Source organism: Chelmon rostratus, chromosome 4, assembly GCF_017976325.1.
Source record: "Chelmon rostratus isolate fCheRos1 chromosome 4, fCheRos1.pri, whole genome shotgun sequence".
Classification (NCBI taxonomy): Eukaryota; Metazoa; Chordata; class Actinopteri; order Chaetodontiformes; family Chaetodontidae; genus Chelmon; species Chelmon rostratus.
This window is the reverse complement of record NC_055661.1, coordinates 25,116,240-25,141,399: the sequence shown is the minus strand read 5'-3', so window position 1 is coordinate 25,141,399 and position 25,160 is coordinate 25,116,240. Positions and strand designations below refer to the sequence as shown.

At 43.8% G+C, this 25,160-nt stretch overlaps 1 protein-coding gene across 2 annotated transcripts in view; it reads right to left on the bottom strand.

The window, feature by feature from the left end:
• scfd2 (sec1 family domain containing 2) overlaps window positions 1-24,054 on the bottom strand; it is an 87,698-nt gene extending 63,644 nt beyond the window's left edge. For both annotated transcript variants that reach the window (XM_041936172.1, XM_041936173.1), the window contains exons 1-4: window positions 23,153-24,054; window positions 22,772-22,940; window positions 13,166-13,293; window positions 7,178-7,353 (exon numbers count right to left, since the gene is read on the bottom strand). In XM_041936172.1, the coding sequence (XP_041792106.1) occupies window positions 7,178-7,353; window positions 13,166-13,293; window positions 22,772-22,940; window positions 23,153-23,966 (1,287 nt within the window). In that variant the 5' untranslated portion in view covers window positions 23,967-24,054. The remainder of the gene's footprint in view (window positions 1-7,177; window positions 7,354-13,165; window positions 13,294-22,771; window positions 22,941-23,152) is intronic.
• Window positions 24,055-25,160: the final 1,106 nt, after the last annotated feature.

Below are 25,160 nucleotides of genomic sequence, written 5' to 3'. Positions count from 1 at the left end.
CCAAAACATGTGGGCCAGCAGGAAACCGGCCAAGCAAGTTCTGAGAGATTACTGTCCACTGGCTCACAAGGAAGAGCATTCATCATCATCCATCATCTGCAGGGCTAAAAACATGCTAATCCTGCGAGGGCTAACGGTAGAGCATCTCATTTGTTACTGCCCACTCATACGCTCTTCACCCTTAACTGATCAATCACAATGACATCTTCAGCCTGGCTAAAAATCTGTAATCTGGCTCAAAGGGGTCAATCACTATCTAAAGAAGACACTGAAAGGTCCTGGAATGTTTCTCTGTCTCCATTTCAGATCAGACATACAGACACAAAGACACATGTCCTGTGGGCCGTGACCTTCCCTGGCCTGTGCTCAGCAGGTAGTGACAAATGACCTGATAGTTAATCTGTCCTGAGGTGGGGCTTTTCTACAGGGAACAGAGAGGCTGTTTGTGACAACAGGAAGCTGAGACACTGTTACCAGAATAAGCACATTAAAGGATGCACATGCATGAATGCATGCATGCACACACGGTCACACACACACACACACACACACACACACTTGCAAGCACATCTGGCTACAGTTCCAGATGCAGTTCATCATGGAAAAAATGGAACGTCAACAGTGTGTCGTGATATGTTAACATGAAGGAAGGGGTCATGTGCCAGTCAAAGGAACATAAAGGTATGAAGTGGTTCGTTGGCCAGCTCCGTCTGGGACACTGGGTCATTGTTGAGTCTCTTGCAACCCCCGGCATCTTCCCGAATGGTCAGCTTTTTCTACGGCCTTCCTTATTAAAAATCCGAGGGTGAATGCTGGGCATTGTGGGATTTTCCCCAGTCTGTGGTGTCTTGTTGGAGCATGCTCAAATGAAGTCTGACGCCAAGAGTCCAAGTCAGCAGACCACACTGACCTGATTCACCAGGGATGGAGAGTGTTAGTTGGAGCTCCACGAGCCCCCTCTGATCACGTTCCCCAGACCACCTCACCCAAACACTGCAAGATGACAATGCAGCTCAGTACAACAGAGTTCTGAATAACCAAAAGAGGCCCTAAGTGGAGAAAGCAGCATGGACGATCTCCAGGAAAGATCAACCATTTCATTCTGCAAGTTCGGTCTGAGCAAGTGTGAGAAAAACCTTTTGCCGAGGCTGTGAAAAACATTCAGTTTAAATCTTGCAGAACCCTCAAAAACACACATTCGCGGGGAAAAAAAACTCCAGGCCACATGAAAAATCCATCTGACATGAAGGGTTTTCACTCCACAGTTAAACAGCCGCAGTAAACAATAGAGACCAGTACAAAAAATATCCGCAGATGCACACATGCAGCGAATGCAACTCGATACAGAACAATGCCAAAAGAAAAAGGTTCCTTCAAGTAAAAGACAAAATGTTTAGCGTACTAAACCCTTATGAGCCCATCTGACGCCCTCAGTTTTAACATTCAGAGAGCTGTAGCTCTATAATTCCATAGTTATTAACAGCAAAGCAATTTCTATAAAGTTTCAGTTCAGTGGGCTGAGATATAGATTTAGTAAAAAGATGCTTAGTAGAACACTTAAAATGCAGCACATGCAAATTACGATTGAGCTGAGACGTGGAGCCACTGAGGTTTGATATGAGGCAACTTGATTGAGGCTTCTTGTGTTCTTCAACAGATTGAGCATAATCATAGCCAGCAGCATGGCGAGACCACTGGGGGATAAGTAATGCAGAAAGTGGAGCGAGCCAAGCACCTATCTGTCTGAGGGAAGAGAGGTAATGATAACAGGAAGTGAGATGAGCCGGTCTTGCCCTCTGGCCTACCAGCCCATCACCTCTGTTAAAAAGGTCCCTCTCTATAAACAGGCCTCTTTCTGCCTATTAAACAGATAGTACATTAGGCCTGAGCTGTGCAGAACAATGTAAACACAGCCGTCTCAGGGTACCAGCGCTGAGAGAGGGTTGGGGTGGGGGGGCTTAAGATGGGGACTATTCCTGGGTTTTCCTGAGAGCGAACTCCATCACTGATCTTCTCTCTCGCTGTAATCCTCTCCAACTAAACACAGGAAGGAAGAGATAGGTAAATAACTCAATCTTCTGATAAACCCGACTTTATTCCAGTTTCAGAAGGCTTGTTATGCGACAAAATACAGCGGACTTCAGAGCACAGAAGCTCATGCTGTATGTGTGCGTATGTTACAGTGATGTTTGGAGAACACATAACAGAGATACAGGGTAAACATGACATATTTAACAGGATGAAGCGTGGTTTGGAGAGAAAGGGATGAGCAGAAGGTGAGAGAGCCAGAGAGACTTTGTCAACACTGCAAAAAGCGAAATCTAAGACAGATGAAATATCTTAAATCAAGGCAATATGTGCTTGTTTTTTGTCACAGAACATATATCTTCTTATGAGGCAGTCCTTCTCATGTTTCAAGCTTTTTTGTCCTTATATTTTCACAATAAGATACTTATTACTGAGATTTTATTACTGGTTCTATTCAGAAGAAGAACTTCCAGAATTATAAAGCTTTTGATGAACACTGACAAGTAAAAAAACTGCTTTGACAAAGTCAGACTTTCTTTCTATCCACACAAATGTGCTTGTTTTCAGTCCTGTTGCACGCCCTTTAAGATGAGACTAGAAATTTTACTTGCTTTAAAAATCTTTTGTTAAGCATTATATTTCCCAATTTTATTGTGCTTTTTCTTGTTTTTGAGAGCTGAGTCTTTGCAGTGAAGAGACAGTCAGGAGTTGATCATGAACCTCCTGTGGCTCATTCTGTGAGCGGATCTGTGTCGCTCCAGGGTTGAGGGGGCTGCAGAGAGGATGCAGGGGGCTGGATGAGGGAGAATGTGGTACTCAAAGTGGATGGATGGGGAGACGGTCAGTCCGGGTCAGTCCAGATGTGGGGCTGTTAAACAGTGGGGAACTGGAGAAGGTCAGTGCTGGACATCTCAGGGCAGTGCCCTGGAGTCATTCACACCCCTTTGTTACAATCTCCAGCAAAGCACAAAACACCCCCCCCCCCCCCCCCCCTCCTGTGGGGGCAGCAGGGACACAGCAGAGATGGAGAATAAGGGGAATGTCTGGGATGTGGGGACAGGCTCCATACCCTGGGGAAAGGCCAATTACAAGCTTAAAGCCCCCTGTCTGCGGCATGCAGCTCAGATAAGATGAAAGTTGCTTGGGACCAATATCAACATTTTTCCTTCTGTCGCCATAAGAAATGATACAATCCAGATGCTGCATATATAACAGCATGTTAAGTATTCTGGGGATTGGCGAGCCTTCTTACGGCTTTACATAACAGGAAAATGACACAGGTTCTATAGTCGGGCTACTGACATACTACAGACATGAAGGTTTAAGTATCTACAGGTTAGTATACGTCCAGGAGGGGTCAAGGGATAGAGGTGAAGGGTCATGCACGCAGTGACACTATACTGGAGGGGGGTCACCAGGCTCCAACCTGGCTATACGCTCACAGCAGACATGGACACACACAGCTACAGAGCAAAACAACAGTCTGAAAGAAAGTCTTATAATTCATCTGCAAAAATTATATATGACACGGCAGCATGCAGGGAGGTCTGCAGAGTTTCTTGTATAATTATTTGAAGATGAAAGTGGAGAAGGTCCTCACAGGCCAGAATTCTAGACTTAATCTGAAATGGACCCATGAAAAACCTACTCAAACCTGAGGTGCATATATTATTCTTTCCAAAAGACAGTCAGACCCCACCTGAAATGATCCGAGGATTATTAGACCTGAACCAAAATGTGCCCAATTTAAGAACACCCAAACACAGAGATACAACGAGAACATCAACAGCAATAGCAGCATGATGTTCCACCAATCAGGGAGCAGTCGCAGTTAAAGAGAGGACCATTACATGTGATTTCCCCTGAACTTGCAGTTCTATTGTCTCCAGTGTAATAAAAAATACTATTGGCCGATATATTCTTAACAGATTTTCTTAAATTCCCAAACATTGATATTAGTATTGTACTCAAAAATCTAGTAGTGGTCTGGCTTCAATACTGACACCCAGAACTGAGACCTGTGACAACAGACTGGGGCCTAATCAAACAGGCTGTCTCAGATGTGATGTCACATCTCGGCTAGCAAGAAACAAGTGGACCCGCGAGGCTTACTAATTGGTTGTCCTGCTAATATTATTTTTTCACATTCCATAGATGCTGACATTTTCAGAATAACTCATTTGGATATTTATCTTTAAATAATTTAAATAATGAGGGCAAATGACCAATTTCCATTCTATATGCAGTGTTTTTCCGCTTCTGTTAATTAATGTCAAGGGGTTTGGGATCATAGCTCGATTTTAACATACATGGTATTTCAGACTATAACACAAACATACAGCAGAGACAGCGATAAGGACCAGGCAGGCAGCTTGAGTGACTCATGGGAGAGCGGGACATACAGCCTCGTGCAGCTTTCTGTCCGAGCAGCGCTGTGACCAGTAATAACTCGGAGCTTGAATGTTTGCAGAGGCATGCCCTGGTAATCCCAGCAGAGTAAAGCAACAGGCCGGGGTGAGAGAGGTCAGCTCCTCTCTACTGCACTGCTGTCATCACGAGCATGTTCAGGGATGTGACAGGCCAATCGACAGCAGGCCGCACGACACGCTCAAAGACAATACCGGCCTTAAAAAGTCTGTCATTGCACAAAAATGTGGCTGCAACTTGTCCCGAGTCAGCTCTCTCTGGGAGGGACGTACAGTAGTAGTGTACATGTTTAGTTTGGTGAGGTAGAGACTCTGGCTGGGCTGTTGATGGGAAGGTAGTGTGCTTGTGATGTTCTGGGAAGTGGTGAAAGAGTGAGTCTGTTGAATTTTGCCTTGGCTGCACCACCCCTGTCCAGCGCTGAACACGTCTAGCATACACATTCTGTAACTGCGGGCTGGAGCTGGACCAAGCCTGCTCAATCTGAGCCATTCAGACCGAAACCCAGTTGCATGCCAGACAGCCAGGGCCCGGGGCAGCGGGGGAGGAGGGTATAGGTGCAGGCAGGGTGGCAGTGCCAGCCAAGAAGATATCTGGCCATCTCACACAAATATAAGAACTATATTGGGGAGGTAATAAATCCAGCAGCCTCCGTAAAAGGCAGCATCAACAGCAATTATCACACTAACCACGTTTTTTATCAAAGTCCAACTAATATGTCATCCTGCATAACCACATCTGTGCGCCAATCTTATTAACCTCCCGGCTGCACGACGCTCATGGGTATATCGCCTTTCAAGTAAAGACAAGAAAAGGGAAGGAAAAAGAAAAATCTGCAGCACAGTTTCATTCTGAAAAGCAGCATTACCTCATGAGCAAAACACTACGCTGTTGCTCAGGAATAGTGTTCCAGGTCACAAAGTAGCTATTACACAGTATTTTATACAGTCAAAGTGTGTGTGTGTGACTGTTGGGAAAGGCATGAACTAGGCTAGGCCCTGAACTCAACGGCCCTTTGCCTCAGTGCGGGCTACTGGCCACTCTAAGGCCCCAGTGCACCACGGAGGAGTTGGCCTGAATGAACTCACACTGTCCAGCAGCGATGGAGGGTCCAGCTCTGCTGCCCAGTCGTACCCACAGCAGCCCTCACACACTCAGGCAGAGCAAACACGGCCCGACCGCCAGGCAGAGCTGAAAGGCATTTCATCCCGCCATTTTGTAATGTAATTAACTTCCCTCTGTCCACATTGAGCCAAAGCAAAAACCTCACATGGAAAGTAAATAAACAGAGGGGGCACAGAGGACACACAACTCATTTCCCTTAATACCTCAATAAAACTCAGGCCCGTTTTGATTGCAAACACCAGCTCTCACATCATGCTCAAGGCTTGATTGTGAGATTTGATTCTTGAAGAATGTCAATTTTGAACCTGGGCCCAGTTCTATATACTCTATCCTGACGCTGAACAACAGCCTGTTATTAACATAGTCATCATCAGTTTAATGAGACCCAGTGCCACCTGTGGACACACCTAAAAGCCTGGCAGTTACGAGGCTGAAACTAAAATAACAGCAGTGAGAAAGCTGTACTTTGAACTATCCAGGTATAGCAGACAACCATGGGGGAGTGGATCAAAGTGGAGTCATGAAGCAAATGGATACTGGAACTATAAGCCCTAAAGTCTTCTTCCTTTATTTAATAATGCAACGATGGCCCCAGCTGAGGACCAAGGTTTATGAGGTTGTTTTCAAATTCCAATTTGGCATGGGGCACCGCTGCGAGCTTGTTTTATTTTTCCGTGATTTAGTTTAATAAGTTCCTAAATACTCTGCTGTCCTACTGCTTGCTTTACAGCTCGAGGAATATAAAGAGACTCAATGAAAATAGCAAGGTAAGAAAGGAGGAGGAGGACCCGGCTTTCATATTAGTAAGCTCATGGTGGAGAGTATGGCGCCATACAGCTTGGTGAGAAATATCCTAAAATATCAGTTGATCACTCCTAAAGAGCAAAAGGTGAACAAGTGATGACTGGCTGGTCCAGCTTTTGATTTATTCTTACACTCTCCCCTCTGTCTCTCTGTCAAACTTGCCCTCTGACCTTTCCACAGTCAAACACACGTGTACATCCGCCTCTGTCCGCCCCCGTAAACTAGACCTCTTCCTCCTCTGAACTAAAAAGCCTCTAAACAACACGATGGAAATCTGGCGTTTTTTGCAGTGTTTACTGGATCTGAATGTTTTCCCTACAAACACAACTGACCTTGTTCATGGAGGGGAGGAATCTGCGTTTTTTCCTGTCTCTGTCAGTTTAACACAACATTCTGGCCAGCATTTAGCGAACCACAAGCACCCACTTACCTGCTGAGCATCGGTAATAAAATATTTACCCGAAGGGAAAGATGTGAAAGCATGGTTACAAAGTTAATTACAAATTGCCAGTGAATGTGCTGTCTTTTTGCTTAACTGTCAATGCAACACTGTTTGGGTTAACTTTAAAACGTGTGTTCATTGTTTAAGTTATTTGACCCACATTCCTTGAGAATTGCTTGCATATGAAATACTGTTTTGTTGTTAGAAGACTCAAAAAGTTTCTGTTAGTCTCTCTGTCACAGCTGGAATCAGAATTTTTTGAAGCGGTGGATGTCTCATTTTGAAAGGAGACTTTTCGCTTTTCATCGCCTGTCATGCATATGGATAATAGGCTTCTGTAAGATGAGTACGGACCTGCAGCAGCAGCCTCTCGAAGGCCAGGCAGGCATCCCAGCGGGGCAGGCTGGGGTGGCGGAGCGTCTGGGACGTGGCCAGGCCCAGCTGGAGCACCCCGCAGTGACTCTCTAGCGCCCCCCAACTGCTCCGGAACAGCTGCATGTAGGAGCACAGCTGCTCGGGGGTCACGCGGCCTGAGAGGAGGGAAAAATATAATGCTATTATCTGGGGGGATGTTTGGAACCATCACAAATTCATCAGTTAATATTGGTCAAAGTGCATCGTACAGTATATGTAATCCACAACTGTACTCTGACTGCTGGCGTAATGGTCTTATGTGTGCCAGCTGTTACAAACAAATAAAAATGTACAAGGCTGCGAGGGGCACACACACACACACACACACAGTTATTCCTCCTGATGGGAAGAGCGGAGCGTGGAAACTGAATAAATAGACAACCTTTTCCAAGCATAACAGCCTTTTTAATAACTATCATACACTCAGCTTAGGGCAGAGGGGAATGACTGATACCAAAACAGACCACAATATTATCTTAATGAGCAAAAACTCCACAGGCTGGGAGAAAGCGAGAAGTGTGTAAGTGTGCGTGGATGTGCCAGTCAGGAAGCAATATTCTTTATATATGCGCACTGAGTTTTCAGTGATATGTTCAGACTAAACATCACTGTAGGTGTGCGTGTGCTTCAGAGTGTCTACATATAGCAGAGGTGTGGGAACACTGATAAGAGCTCCTCTGAGCCCGTCTTGTGTGTGACTAATAGGTGTAAATCAGACGTTTTCTCTGAACATTTATAGAGGCAGCAGAGAGACTAGACTCCTCACACTGCTTAGGACCCTCTGCCTCCCCCCTGCCCCTCCTGCGAAGATTCACAGAAACACAGGAAGAGCGACATAAAGGGTGTAAGGGCTAGAAGGGGGGTGTGCAGGGTGGCCTGGGGGTACGAGGGGCTGTGTCAGGGGCAGGGATAGAGAGGGGGCACACATTAACTCCCCATAAAGCCTACTTCTTCATGTTGATGTTTTGAACCAGCACCAGATGTGGGAGTATTTCCTGTTGGACTACATGGCCAATGTTTTCTTTAGCGGGGCCAAACACATGACTAGAAGAGAAACAGACAGGCGGGATAAAAAAAAATAGAGCAGAAAGCTCCAGCATGAGATGTAATATAGAGTCATGGCACTTAAATTAGCAAATATAAAGACAATGCGTTTTTGGACTTTGTTAAACTTGATGTCAAAATCTATGAATGCGAAATATTTTCAGGGAGAAAATTAGAGGGAATCATCCATGGAAGCTATTAGCAAAAAAAGTCGTTCCAGGGCAGCTGATAAGTAAACCTGACAGCAAAATAGTTTCCTGCAAGTCCACCTGTTGGGACACATACTTTCCGAGCTGAGCTGAAAGAGTCAGTGTGTTGTGTGGCATTTACTGTACGCACATTATGGAGTAAGTGTCCACAAAAGGGAATTATGTTTCTTGCTGAAATTAAAGTGGTTTATGAAGAATAATCTTCAGTCCAGATATATTCAAAATCCTGAAAAGCTCTATTGTGAACATATCCAGCCATAAAATCCTGGCAGTATAACCAAGGTTCGCTGAGCTTGGTGTGCCAACCATAATTCAGCACAGAACCAGGAAATACATCCAAAGCAAGGGCCAAGCATAATTTCACCCGAGAATAGGCGACCAAAGAATGGTGCACTGTGGGCCAAACAGATTCAGACTGCACAGCTCGGGTAGCTCATATGAGCCTGAGTGAGAAAATCTGAGACATTGGAAAAAAAACAAAAGAAAAGTACGTTAGACAAGAAAGCCACACAAAAGCCTGTTCTCCATTACACAATCAAACAGTGCTGGCTGAGCCTTAGCTCTTATCTGTGCCACTAAACTTCCCTCAAAACAGCTCTGTGATTCGTCAAGCACCTTGTTGCCAGATGCAAAATGAATCTCAGGGAGATGATCTGTCAGCTGAGCTATGGTTTCAACCCTGGGTGTTTCTGCAGTAATGGCAGCACTGGAAAGGTTCTCCTTTTCAGTCTCAATTAAATAAGACAATGTTAGAAGAAGTGCACTTGTGCCTTGAGCAGACTTCATGTCAGTTTTAGTGTTTGTTTAAAAATTGCTTTTGCTGGGCAGATTATATGTCGTAGACCTAATGTGTTTTCAGTTCATTCTAATGTCTTGAAAGACACACCATCTGACACCAGCGAGTCTAAACTTACAGTTTAAACTGTGGTCAACTCAATCAGCGTGCCTGTTTTGTTGACCAGTGCCTTGTGCCCAAAGATTTTCAGCTATACACAAGACTCCAGTTTGTGTCACTCTTTGGAGATCAACTAAGATGGCGGAAGAAACCTGAACCTTTTGGCCATTCAAATGTTCTCGTGGGTGCATTTATTGCGGGACCGGCAATAAAACAAATCACATTCTCAGCCCCATGCTATAAACAGTCTGAGCTGCGGCCCATTTTAGCCTGATGTGCAGAAGTGGCAATTGAGGCTCAGCCGTGATCAAAGTCCTGAACAATGCGAAAAAGGGCAGGGGCCAGCAATGATTTAGTTCTGTTGCTGGAAGATGACTTGCATTCTAGGTGTACAGGGTTGCTCAGAGGCTAAGTGATGTCTGATGTCAGCTTGGAGCTGAGTGGTGGCCGGCCTCAGGAGCTGGACAGCCTCATAAGTAATTCTACATAGATGGGGGACACAGGAAGGCTGAGAGATTTTTATTTATGCACTCCAAGAGGAGGAAAGTCCTGGATCTTTTATTTGTGGATGCATGTTGGGGCCCCTTTCAAGACAGGCTTCAACAGGGCAGACACACCGCCACATTATTCATTATTCACCAGAAGTTTTTATCTGTGACTCAGCTTCAGTGAAAAATGCATGCAAGTGATTTACAATTCAAAAAAGCATTTTGTGTTTTTTTATTTTTACAACTAAAATCTGATCTTATTGGAGATGTGTTCTTGTGCTCATGCTGTTTTTGTGTTGTATACTAGCCATGCTAGTGGGTCTGTGAGGCTGTTCTAAGACAGCAACGCTGAGCTAAATGCTAATGTCAGCAAGCTAACATGCGTAAAATGACTATGCTAGCATGATGATGCTACGCAGATACAAAGTTTACAATGTTCACCATCTTAGCTTAGCATGCAAACATTTGCTAATTAGCACTAAAGAAAAAGGACAGCTGACAGTGATGTGAATGTCACCAGTTTTGTGGGTAAGTATTGGACAAAACGCAGATCTGACCTGAAGATGGCGCTAGATGAAGAGTCATGGGATAATTACAATTCAACCTGAAGGGAACATGAATACGTGTGCTACATTCCAGGGCAATCCATCTGATAGTTGATGAGACATTTAAGTCAAAAAACAACACAAATTTAAACCTCACAGTGGCGCTTGAGGAAAAGTCATGAGATCACCAAAGTCAATATGATTCATCCTCTGGGGACCATGAGTGTGTGTACAAAATTTCACAGCCATCAAATAGCTATTTAAATATTTCAGTCTGGACCAAAGCGGTGGACTGAAAAACTGGTCCCTGGAGCAATACTGCCAGCAAGGCTAAAAATCATACATCACCTTTATATATGAGGGGTGCTGGTGACCCAAGTTAAAACAGCACGATAGCACATCAACAACACCAAGTTTTAACAAATTTCACAAATGACATTTTTTTAGTGTTTTTTTTTATAGCGGCATACTGTTACTGAGGCTCTTCAACTTGTTCCATGAATTACATGATCCAACTAAGACACATTTGTCAAAGTTGTCATTAATGGTTGACTCATTGCTAGTACGGTAAATGTTGCGGTTTTCCACTAAACGGCCGGACATTGTGATCTATGATATTTTCATTTAATTTTCTTGTACAAAGTGGAGAAAAAGCCTTTTATACCCCCAGACATGCTTTTCGTTTGTCCTAATAACTTATAGAATTATATCCATTAACAAAAGGGATCAATCAATTAGTAGATGAAATGAAAAGTCTTTTTGCCATTTAACAAACTGCACTGCGACTGTCATTTAAATAAAGACTAAAAAGGGAGTGATGGTATTGTAAAATATGAGGACTATTGTCATATTACGCTCTCCCAAATCTCACTGCTCGAAATGATGAATGCAATCAATTGTCTGCTTGAGTCTCACTCTTCTCCGCTGTTAAGAGCCCAAACTACACCACAGGAAGAAAGGCCCAATCAACACATCTCATTTACACCGCGGTATCAGTGCACGTAATATACACACAAACTGTGGAAGCTGGTGACGCACACATATGCATGCATGCACGCACGCACGCACACACATAGACACACACAGATGAACAGAGAGACGCACGTTTACGGACGATGAAACCAAAGCTGTCTAACTAATTCCCTGCTAAGAGCAAAAACACCAAAGATAAACACTGAATTCTGCACAACCACAAACATATCACACACACACACACACACACACGGCGAGGGAATTTCATCATGCCATTGTGCTATGAGAAACCTGACGGGTCATACTCAGGCTCTGAGAAGTGGATTATTTTCTCTGTCTCTCTCTGGATGATCTTATCCTGTTGAGATGAAAAGAAGCCAAGTTGGGTCAGTGTGTATGTGAGAATGCTGGCTGGGCCTGCAGGATCCCGAAACAGTCTTTTCTCCACTGATCTGCACAAATCTACCAGAGTGAGAACGCGTTGGGGTGCGAGTGGAAAATTCTACTCTCCTAGCGAGTGAGTGGGCACTGAGAGAGCAGATAGGTATTAATGCTCAGCGTTTTGTGTTTCTGGGGTTGGCTTGGCCTCATATGAGCAGAGAATGATGGATTGAGAACGCTGCTGGTGGTGCTGGTGGGCAGGATGGGAACTGTGTGGGGGTGCGCTGGGAGCTCAGGGGGCTTCGTGAAATCTGGTCCCCTGCCAGTGGGGTATAAAGGTTCAGTGTGTGAGGAGTTTGACAGTGCCCCCCCTCTCGCCCCACTTTTCTCTTCTTCTCTCGCTCAGGGAAGACATAAAGTCAACAGTCTCAGTCAGCAGGTGGGAGCAGCTTTAATGCTACACCTTCTTCATACTTTCTTGCTTTTACTCACACTATCGCTTTGTTCCTTCTGCAGCTCAAACACTTGTTGGTGCATTTGTCTGAGTAAATCCACAACCCAGCAGCCCTCCAGAATTAGAAGGAGTGCTGGTTCACACAAATGTGTGAAAGGAAACCACCATGTGTACGCAAGATGCCTGGCAGAGTGTGTGTGGTGTGTGTGCATGTGTGTGTGTGTGTGTGACCTCCAACATATTACAACCTGCTTGTTACGAGAGACAAGACCTTCTTTACCTCACAGATTATAGGAGCTGAGGGACCACACTGTCCCTCCCTTTAAACCCCAACTCCTTTCTGCCAGATGCTAACACACACATTAGTGCTGTGTGTGTGTGTGTGTGTGTGTGTGTGTGTGTGTGTGTATTTCTGTGAGTGTAGTTCATCCACTGTCTATTTGAATCAGGGGGCAACGTAAAGGTGAACGTGCATAAGGGCACTATACACTGTGCATGTAATGACTTTATTTTTGCGTGCCTACACATATTTTCATCCCTCACTTCAGCCGCTTTTGCTTCATTAACAAACAACAAAAGTTTTCAAAAGCAGCGTGTGTGCAAGCAAGCATGTGTGTATGTGTGTGTGAGTGTGTGTCATAGAGCCAACATGTGGTTCAGATTTCCTCTGTGGCCACATGGGCAAATACACGGCAAGGCAGAGAAGTTGGGTCTCGGTAGGAGGCGCTATGGTTCTGCTACAGAACATTACACAGCACTCACACACACACACACACACACACGTTTCTCTCAGAATATGAGACTGTACTTGTGATGCTTTTACTTGATGTGAATGCTCATGTTTATTCAATTTTACTTTCTGTAGTTGGTGTGAATTCGTGTTTTATTTGTGGGAAACGAGATGTGTACTTTGGTCCATCTGTGGCATCCCGCTTCTTACCCATGCTCATCTTGATTGGCAGCTTCTCCTTGCTGGCTGTTTCCACGAGTTGCCGACGCACCTCCATCACCCCCTCTTTGTGTTTGCTGGTCAGCATGGCCTCCCATAGTGACTGCGCTGCAGGTGACCTGGTAGACAAAACATCAAACAGATCATTTAGTCACGAGGACAAAAAAGCAAAACAAAACGCACAGGGATTTTCAGCAAGCTGAGCGACTGTTGCTGCTCCTGCTGTTTGCTCAGAGCATGCAGGGCTCTGAGTATCAACACAGAAGGACAACATGGACGTGATCGAGTGCTCGTCTCAGTGATGGAGAGCCTGCTGGTTGGAGGGGTGGCGACTCCCCTATGGGATGCCTCACAGGAAGACGCTGAAATTAGTGAAGGGAATGTTCTCAATCCACCTTAAACGTCTGTATGCCAGCATTTCTCTGTACTGACGGGTGCTGTCCTTACATCAGTGGCAAAACAACAGAGTCTGGAGACCAAGACTCCTCTTGATACCATCTCAGTCCCTCGTCTCATTATCCGCTAGGTTATGAAACCCACTGATACACATCTCTAATGGGAGAGCGAGGACAAGACATGTGTGTAAGACTATCACCATCTGCCACGAGCAGTGGAAATAGACTTTCCAAGAACGAATCAAGAGAGTGTCGCTGAGGGGCTTCATCGTGAATAGCTTCTCAGAGAGTGACACTTTTTCTTATAAAACAGCTCCTAAACCTGAATTCAAGAGACGAACATAATATTTCTGTCTCCTTTGGTCTCCTCTCAGATTGCCCTGATAAAAGGCACTGACACTTTGTTGGCTGGATAAAAGGGCATCAACAGCCTACATCTCTGTCTGTGCCTTTGACAGCGAGACTGACATGATCTTCTCTGTCCTCTCAGGACTGACCAGAAACCGAAGACGGAGACAAAGAGAGAAACGCGGCTATGGACGGAGCGAGGGAAGGTAGGAGGGAACTCGTTGACAAATTCACTCTGTTTTTCTTCTTCTTTTTTTTTTTTCTTTTTTTAAACTTTTTTCTCCTCTCGCCTTTTCTCCTTTCTAACTGCTGCCATGTGTTTAATATCAGATGTAATCTGTTCCAGACCTTGGGCTGGGGCGAAATGGGGAGGAGAGGGGCTCACACTGGGACGGCCGCCATCCTCACACTAGAACCAGACACAAAGAGCGGCAAACACGACTCAGCCCAGGGCGAGAGTCTAATGTAACAAAATGATACAGTAAAATAAATAAATAAATAAATAAATAAATAAACTCTTTTACAATCTCTTGTTTTGCTTACATTGAGATTAACACATGAATATCTAGTCGCTGCAGTTGTTGGTCAAGACTATGACGTGGTGTCATTTCTAGAAAACACTTCTCCTAATCCATCAGAAAAACACCTCCCATGCAATGATGAAGTATTAGAACTGCTACGATTACAGAAACCGTGAAGTCCCACATACTCGCCATGGTTGAAATGCCAATAGTGTGACTTGACCAGGCCATATGTGAGCAGCCATGTGTGTGTGTTTGTGCACTGGTGCATCTGTATATAAGTTTGCACACAACCCCCCCTGCATCTGTGTGTGTTCTTGGAAGACGGAGGGCCTCAGCAGAGTGTGGATGAAATACGGTTCTAATTTGGCTACTTGCCCACACCAGCACGCACCCCACCCCTCCACCCGCCAGCCCACTCCCCCCGATGCTTTCCCTGAGCCATTTGGTCAGACGAAGGGCGGGGGTTCGAGCAGGGCTGAGAGGTGTGTGTGGGGGGGTGAGGTTTATACTGGCAGGGTGTGAGACAGGCTCCATAACCAGCCAGGAACTTTGTTGAGTAACTACTCTACTATGGACTGGGGTGGTGGGGTGAGAGGGGGGCTGGGTGTGTGTGGTGCTTGGCCATCGGAGAGCATTAAGTGCAGCGTGGCTCTGTCTGCTGAAAAGGATGCTCGGACACAGACTGAAGGGGGCACTCTTGCACTTGACTTGCGTACACCTCTCTGGCCTGCTTGGACAGGCTGAGTGGGTGTTTGGAGCGTGTGGGCGTTTGTGCCCAAAACTAAATTCCACTAAATGTGTAATGAGTGCCGTACCATTAAAAGGCAGTTAAACATCAAATACTGCAACATACAGAAAGATGTGCGCAGTACGTGAAAGAATGAACACGTATGTGCCCATTAAAAGTGATGAAATGCCTCTGACCGTGTCCGAGTCATTAATGACTGCGGGGGGGAGGGGGATAGTATTCCTGGAAGTGTGTGATGCAGCAGAAAAGAATGGCTCTAACCGGTCTGACTTTCCTCCTCATCCTGTGGCGCCCTCATCGCCGGGTTGAACATGCATGTGGACGTGTAGTGTTTATTTCTTTACTTTGACACCCACTCACACACACACACACACGCACACACACACACACACACACACACACACACACACACACACACACACACACACACACACACACACGAAAGACAGCGTATAACAAAATTTACTATTCATGGCATGATTCAGAAGTGAGTCATACTACACTCATATGAATTATGAACTATCTTTAAAGGGTCAGTTCCAAATTAAATTAAATAAAAACCCCACATTTTCACTCACCTCTAGCTTCATTCTTTCATTAAACCATTCTTTGAGATACGATATACGTCCCAGTGCAACACAATGCAGGTGAAAGGAATCTTGTTTGTGGTGCAATGAAAAAAAACAAAAAACATAAAAAATTCAGCAGCAACCCCTCGTTCCAGAAAGTGTCTCATCGCTCTGTATAATCCACTTAAGATGGTGTCAAAAGCTTTCATGGGAAATAATTCTAGTGCAGAAAGACAAACACAAAGAAAAATGTGATGTCTGAGAATTTTATGGAACTGTTTTATTGTTTCTCTAAAGGCACATTGCTGTTGACTTTTTTTTTTTTTAAGTAATTTTCAAATGTTCTGAGCACCACAAATGAAATGAAACTGAAGCCAACTGTATTGCAGTGGAGGTAGAAATCTCTGACAAAGTCATCTTAAATCTCTGCAAATATAATCAAAACCATGTGCATGGCTGGGCAGACACCACTGGAGGTAAGTGAGAAGATGTAAAACAACAAACCTGGTTGCCTTTAACGCAATAGTTCGACAGTCTATGACTTCAGTCTAGCTGAGAAACTTCATACTACTGATCACAGCCGACTTTTTGGAGTTTGTTAGCAACAACATCCCCAAACTACAGCGCTCTCCAGTGCATATTCATGTAGCTATCTTTAATGTGATCGAGAGCGTGGAAACTTCACACAAGACAGAAAAAAGCAGACTATAATCCATTTCCCAGTGCAGATGATTCAGATGATCTGTGTCCTGTCCAACAGGTCTACATGTACAGTAACAGATCCAGCCTAATAGAATCGCGCAAGGTCAGCCCCATTCCTCAGTGAGCTAATTTATGGAATGTTTCTAATGGGGCAAAACACACTGTCGGTTTCCTGTAAACATCCCCATGTACATGATACATGAGAGAGAGAGAGAGAGGTGGACCAGAACCAGACCTGGCCTTGAGTGTCTGTGTGTTCTGGCAAGAGGGACAAATGACCCGGCGGATTTATGGAGAGAAAAAGAGGGAGAGGAGTTCCGCAGGAAGCGAGGGGAGGAGAGGAGATACACACTAACATTAAACACACCAACGCAGAAGTACACGGACTGGAGCTCTCATTGGCCGTTCTGATTCAATGATGACTCCACGTAAAAAGAACAGCAAAGTACAACATTTGCCATTACAATTTAGGTTTTTGAATGAAAAGAATCTGTTATTATCGCAAACGATATTTACAACAGTAGGATATTTTCTTAATTATTTATGTATCATTTATAGAGTAGAATTATGTGTATTTATTGTAAAAAGTTGGTAGAGATCCAATGAAATACAACCCAGATGCAAAAAAGTTGGACACTGTAAAAGGTACATAAAAACAGTCATTTCCAAACAAACTGTTTTTACAGACAACAGTTTTCTGATGTGTTCCTGAGTCCATGTATTAATCTCCTTTATTCAATCATATGTTCACAAAGTGGTGAAACTCGCTTCATCCTCGCTGTGAACCACTGAGCCTTTCCAGGATGCTCCTTTCATACCCAATCATGATACTATCACCTGTTACCAATCAACCTGTTTACCTGTGAGATGTTCAAAAGAGGTGTTTTTGGAGCGTTCTACTTGTTTGAAACGTATCAAATTCAGAATGAGCAGATATTTACAAAAATCAATGAAGCTGATGAGGCGAAACATTTAATATATTGTATCTGTATCGTTTGTAATTAAGCATATGTTATAAAGGAATAGCAAATTATAATATTCTGGTTTATATATGTCTACGCAGCATCCAGACTTTTTTGGAATCAGGGTTTGTGTGTAAAAATCCAAACAATTTGATCTTGGTTGCATTTGTAAAATGAAAATGAACAAGACAAGTCAGAAACTTTCTTCTTCTGGGAGAAGGTGTGAATTGAGATCTATGTGGGGGTGATGTGAGAGTCTCTTCTCCTCATGTCTCTTGGCTAGTTAACAATTTCAAATGAAAGCCAGCAGCAGGGGCTCTTTGAAGAAGTGGGGTTGGGGGATGTAAACTGCCACCTTTGGGGGCTTTTCATCCGCACACTCTCCCAAATAAAAAGTGCATTATTCTGTAGTCAATATCAAATGACAGATTAGGAGACGACATATAAAACAGAATAGGTTTTGTTATCTAAGCCTTGATGGGAACATGGAGTACAAGCTGTTCAGGTGAAAGCAATCTAGTGATTGATGTTCTGTGGGTTTCAGGATGAGATACCTTCTACGCTGGAGAGAAAACAGAATTAGGCAGTGGAGGAAATAGAGACACAACATCCAAAAAGGACCAGGGGACAAGTCAGCTCACTGAATCCTAAAATATGGTTAAATCCCTGCATCTCATAGACATAACGACCAAAATCGACAGCTATGAACTCAGTGAGATAAATGATTAGATGAAAGCATCCAGACTGTGTTGCTCTTCCACAGAAGCATATGACTCTATAATGCAATAAGAAAACTACAAGCACAGATTTGTTCTCACTCGGGTATGGCAAGCACATAGCTATGACTGCAATGTTTTATTCTGGAGACGAAAAGCACTTTCCTGTTGGCATGACTACCTCTGCTTCCTGCGTGGTGTGACACATACACTTAGGGTAGAAGCACTAAAATTAATTTTCCACACAGTAACATTTATCATCAGCTGCAGGCTCAGCTATGGTGAGAGTGGAACGTGAAAAGCAGTTACTGTAAGAATTAAGTTTTTATCGAGATACAATGTAAGGAAGCTGATGTTTGGCCAGAATCAATAGTCTGCATACCACTGTTCAAACACACCGTGTAAACTTCAGAATATACTCAATAGGCAGGCTTGAATGGAAACTCACACTAAAGCAACGATGGAGTATAGTTGTTGTTTAGCCTATGAATCACCTTAAAGACTTTACAAATGTAACTAAGTAGAGAACAGTAAAACAATCTCTGAAAGGAACCACCATATAATGAATGTGGCCACTTTTCATACCCCTGCTTTATTCTTGGTGGGTAAAAACAGGGTTAGCTGTGCTCAGCTGTCTGTCATTCTCTCCACACTCTACTATCACTGTTTTTTTTGTGTGTGTTACATTTCCCATACAGCCTGCGCTCAAATAAGCGTGCATGGCTTTTTATCCATGCTCATATTTCCCAGCTGGGACAGAAATAGGTGTTTTCCCTCCGTCCTGGTGGTATGCATGGAGGAGCTGCTGGGCAGATTTGAGGAGATGGCAGCCTCGCAATGTTTTCTCGTGGCAGGGTGCGGTCGGTTACTCTGGCTGGCTCAAGCTCAGCAGCTCCTGAGGCAGGCCCAGAGCACCTTGGCCACCCGTACTCGGTTCTGCCCACATGCGCACACTCCCACCACAGGATCAAGGTCGACGGCGGCCAGATGACGGGGGTGCAGGGTTCAGTCTGAGACTGAGGGAAACTTGGTGCCCTCTGCCAATGGGGTTCATGTGTCCTACCCAGGATCACAAGGGCTGTGCAGCCAAGCACAGCAAATTACACAGACTGGACTGGAAGGTACCTGACCACAAACACACATACACACACACACAGGCACATAAAACAACACTCCCACTGCCACTTTCACTCAACATCCCTTTATATATAGCAAACTGTGCATCCTGGCACTATTTTATGACAGAAAAAGACTGCCATAGGACAAGAATGGCCGAACAAAAAACAGCACATACAAAGTAAGGGAGCGAGCGTGTGTGTGTGTGTGTGTGTGTGTGTGTGTACGTACACATCCACAGACAGTATACTTTCCCCCTGGCATGACTACTAGAACCACAGAGTGAAAGTCAGGTTGCAGGATAAGGAAAATTCACACCAGGTTATGAAAGACAATACGACAGTAATTGCAAAGTAAGTGTGGGGTCTTGCCAGGAGAGCTTGAATCAACAACCACCCACAGAATGTTTAAGACACAGTAATCTATAAAAATATCCTGGAATTACTGAAGGAAATATCATACAAAAGGTCCAAATTAGGTCTGCACCTAATATTTAAAGGCTTGAGCTGGTCCACAATACAAAACCAATCAAAACACATGGTGGTCTGAGCTAAAAATAGCTCAAAAAATCATAGGTGTATAAACATACAGTAGGAGGGAACTTATTATATAGACAATCAAACCACAAAAAGCCACTAGGGTCTAGCCCTTTGCACAGTTCACATCATGCAAAGAAAACAATCCACTTTAGAAATGTGTGCTTTTGTATCTTTTGGAGAGATTAATGGTTAAGAGCAGCAGACCTCTAAAAACATGCATTACCAGAGCCCTGTCCTGAACATATTACAGTAATTGCCATAAACTCTGCCTATGGTGATCTGGCACTTGAAGGCAGTTAAACAAAATGGGAACTCTAGGCTTCCTTCTTGCTGTGCCTCAGCAGCACTTCAATCTCCTACATCTGTGATAAGGCTCAACTGGGCCATCTGCTCTAAGATAGCACAGCAATAACGCTCCTGCTGATCCTGCTGGCCCGGATCAGACACGTACTCCATACAGATACTGCCCCGCCACGTAACTTATTACTGTCAGCTTCACTTCATTGTCTGCCTGCCTGTGTCTGAGCGACTGCTGGAACTTGTATGCAATATCTGAATCGGCCACATAAATGTTGTGAGATAAAGGTGTTTGGCTGCGGCAAAGATCAGGAGCTGTGATCTCAAACATTGCTGCTGGGATCTTAACTCACTGTTGACTTGAGACATGCATTTGTGGGTGTATGTATGTATCTGGTTGACGTTTGCCCCAGACTTGAGGCCTGCATCTGAGGGTTGGTGCAACCTGCCCCTGCTGTGCTCGCATTATCTTCTACAGTACATGCTGTCTAAACAGCCCCGACTAGAAAGATCTAAGAGTGGTTCCATTACAACAGAGCCTCCCACTTAGCTCAGAACGGTCCCTGCTGCATTCAGCGTTTGTGTAAGCTCATTCATGAATGCAGTCAGACATACTGCATGACAGCTCCAGCCACAAAACTCTTCTTCTCAGTCAAAGCCTTTTCCTCCTGCAACCACATGAAGGGGCAATGCGGGAGTGGAACACATGATGTAGGACTAATCCCTGCCATGTACAACAGCCCCACCGCAGGCGCCGAACACGTGGATCTGCACAGCCAAGACTGGAGGCAAGCTTCACTGAGCAACTGGCACCTAATGCTGGTCATGTGCCATTCAACTCACTGTGGGCTGGCTCTAGGCTGGTGTGTATGTTTGCGCCTTAGTGTGTTTGTCCAGGTGGGAAAAGTATGTAAAAGTGTAGATTGTGGTGGTGTCAGTGTAGGGATGGGTTCCAATAAACAGTTCCATTTCAGATCCGGCTGGAAGTTGGTTTCTTGTTGGTGGAAAAGAATTAAACCCATTCAGGTAGAATAATATTCCATTGGGAGGTGGGCAACAAAATATTTACCACGCTCCTCTGTATCCAAACTCATCATTCTGGACGGCATTTTAAGCATAATACATATAGACACAGACAGCTACTTACACTAACATTGACACCAAGAGGCAATTTAGAATCTCCAGTTAACCTGACATGCATGGAAATTTGGGAGGAAATTTGAGCACCCAGAGGGAACACACACAGAAACAGGGAGAACATGCAAACCACACAAAGAAAGACCACGTTAGGCCAACAAGTTCCAACACTGGACTGACTTGTTATTCTTTTGTTTTGACTCATTTTATGTAATATCTAATTGCAAAGTAGTTGCAAACTAAAGACTAACAATTTGCTTTTCCAGTAAGAAAGGGACTGCAGTCTCTGAGGTGACATAAATGGTTTCCACTACACTTAAGCCATAGGAAGCCACAGTTCAGACATACTTACCTGTAGCTAACACTATAACACTACAGTTGATGAGCAGTTTTTTGTGCTCTTCTAACAGGAAACACAGTTCTTTGTGTGCAAAAACTTGGACTGAGTTTTTCTCTAAAAAAGGATTTATGACTGCACTTAAAAACAATGTGAAATTGTGAGTGTAATTATTACTGGGGTAATAATTACACTAGGTCCAATAACAATAACTTTCATTATCGATTAACCTACCGATTAGTTACGCAATTAATGATTTGACCAAATCAGAAAATAGAGAAAAATGTCCATCACAATTTCCAAGAACCAAAGGGGTGTCTTCAGCTGTCTTTTTTTGTGTGACAAATAGTCCAAAACCCAAACGTATTAAACGTACTATAATATTCAGCAGCACATACATACATATGAGAAGTAAGAGAACCATGAATTATTTGGTATTTCTGCTTGAAAATTGATGATTATCAATATAGTTGCAGACTAAACAATTCATTGACTAATCACTCCAGCTCTGGTAGAGGGTTAAAAATCACACTTTCCATATGCTTCTGATGGGAACAACATCACTGATCAGTGCATGTGATATTGAAATGATGCATCCACCCCTCGAAAAACAAATGGTGCTTATGCTTGCAAAACACAAAACTGCAAAAAAGATGACCTTAAATTATGCCTTGTGAACATCTGTTAAATGTCATATTGGGTCTTGAGCATTACAATGACCGACCAGATACAATACATGGCCAAAATATGTGAAACTTTAAAGATACACATATAGATACACGTACAGCATGTACAGGGGTAGAAAAACTGCAGACTTCTCTATTCAGCAAAAACCTTTAACCTTTGTTGTCAACCCAGTACCTCAGTGACTAAAATGTGTTTTTCTTTCTTTCTGTATTTTCTGGTCTTTACTTTGCTTAGCATATTGTGTTGTTTTCCTTCATTGATCTATGATGTACACATATATTTTCTTGATAGTCACTTGTTTATCTGTTTAATGGGTCAAGTTTAAAGCTAGAAATTGTTTCAAATGGTGGCTGAACAGAGATGTGATGGATGACTGACTACTAATAAAAGTCATTTCAATACAAATCACTCAGGTAGGTGATAATAACGCCTGTGTGTGTGTACATTATACCAATGAACAAGAGAATGACCTTTGCTGTGAATGAACTATGGTCAAAGATATCATCAGAGAGGAACTCACTGGGTCTGTGCGAGACAGCCGGGGGCCAAGGTGGTCTTGGAGTGAGGGGTCCGCTGCAGACTTGTCAGCTCCAGCATGTCCACCTGTACATCTGTCACATGACCAGGTAAGGGCTCGAGCACCGTCAGAATCTTCTCCACCAGGTTGTCGCCATGGTGACCAACAGCTCCTGAGAAGAAATGAAGAATCAAAAATTACCATTATCTATTCAGTATGTCATCACAGTTGTGATCTATCAACATCAAAGTGTATTTTCATACTCGATGCTGGTCACGCAACACTCTTTTTGCAGTTTTAGCGAGGAACACGATAAAGAAAAGCAGACAGGGTCATAACTGTGATAAGATTAGGGTTCTGCAGAAAAAAGGAGGGAGATTTCACCTGTAAGATCCATTGTTCGGTCCACAAAAATGATAGATGCTTTATTAGGGGCTGTCTTCCTTCGGTTTTTGGCTTGAGGGTGATTGGAAAGTTCCCCTGCTATGATGCGGCTCATGGGACCCACAGCAAAACTCTCTTCCCTTGTGCTTGTAGCTTCAAACAGTGAATTTAAAGCTGAAGCCATGGATTTGATTTCAAGCTGCAGTTCAACAGGGAGAGAGTGCATGTCTATGTCAACCAGGCCACCAAATCTCTTCTTCTCTGGTCGTTTTGCATTTATAGACTCCAGATCGGGTGCGAGCAGGGGAAACAGGTGTGCAAACATGGGTGTGAGGAGTAGCTGCTGTGACACAGGGGCGAAGACCACTGGAGCGTGCATGACTTCAGCCGTGTAGTTCATGTTTCCCATCCACTCACACAGCTTTTCTTCAAATTGCTCAAAGACAGGGTTCCCTTCCATTTCTTGCGTGACATTGTTGGCGAGCAGGTGCACGGAGTGAGCAACGGTGGTGAAGACAACACAATACTGGAAGTGACTGAGGGATATGATGTCTTTAATGATGTCGACTGTTCTGCCTTTCAACAAAGTGCTCACCACAAACACGGCTTTCGGTTCATTCGCACCGCAGGCTTCGAAGCTTGAAAACTCCTTTATATTTTTGGCCCCAGCCTCCAATAAGACTGCAGCACCTCCGCTCCAGTGCAGAGCCTCTGCACACTTGTCATCCATAAAAACAACAGCTTTCTTTACCTTCGACAGCACCTTCTCCCACATCTGTCGCGGAAACTGCGTAAAATCCTCCGTCGTTAGCATTTTGCCAGTTGTCAGTGTTAGCTAAATACAACGCAATCAAAGAAACATCAGAAATGTCAGCTAAAGCAGCTCCAACAAAACAAACATACAAGTCTCTCAAAGGTGACGTGGCAATCGCGCGTCGCAGCATAAAAACGTCACGCAAGCTTGAAGTCGTTGCTATGGCAATACGCAGCGTTCAGCGATCAACTCACATGAAGTGTGATTCAGTTTTTCTGACTGAGTTATCGATCAATTTTCGGAAATCGATATTATTACCGAGTCTCTAGAATTCACTGTCATACTAGCAACGACATTTTATAGCCTAAATAGGAAAAAAGAATGAGAAATTAGAGGTAGGGAGACTCATTTCCTATAAGTCGTTAAAAATATATCAACCGTGTCTTTGATAGTAGCGGTTAAGCTAACGTTAGCTGTTGGTCAACCCAGCGCGAGACGGTTTCTGACTAATAGCATGGGGTTCATGCCACGAGCTGTCACTTCCTCTAACTGCCTCCATAGAAACGGCAATAACTGTCAATTTTACTGACGCTGACAGGATCACACTGTTACCTTAGCTCATATTTTCTTTAGCCTGAAACAACCTTTTCCACACGAAAATGTCTGCATCGGAGTCTAACTCCAGTGTTGTCGCCGAAGATGAAGATGAGGAAGAGGCTCAAATATATCAATGTAATTTTCAGCAGGCCAGTCGTTGTATATGGATATATTTGTCGTCTCCATTTTTCGGTTTGAACAATATTATGATAATCCAAAGAAATAACTGCTGATTATTATTTGTTATGGTTGCCAGTGGTGAATGTAGTAGTCAAAGTGTCAAATTAGGCCACTAGCATTGATGTAAGTTTTTTCGTGTGTGTGCTTGCGTTTCAGTCATTTATGAGGTGGACACGATGAAGAAAGAGGACTTAAAAGAGGAGGTTCAGATCCCACCTAGGTGTGTATACTTTGAGTCATACTGAGGCATACTCCCACTGTATTTTTTAACATGATAATAACTCTTTCACTTTAAGCATAAAACTACATTTTAATACAACCACTCTTTTTCTTTACATAACCATGAGAAAATTCTAATATGATACAGTATATGAGACTGATATTACCATTATTTCACCTTGCTCACTTAATTCTAAAATACCTCTCTTACTTTGGTTAGCAAAGTTTAACAAGTTCAAAACAGACAGGTTAGACAGG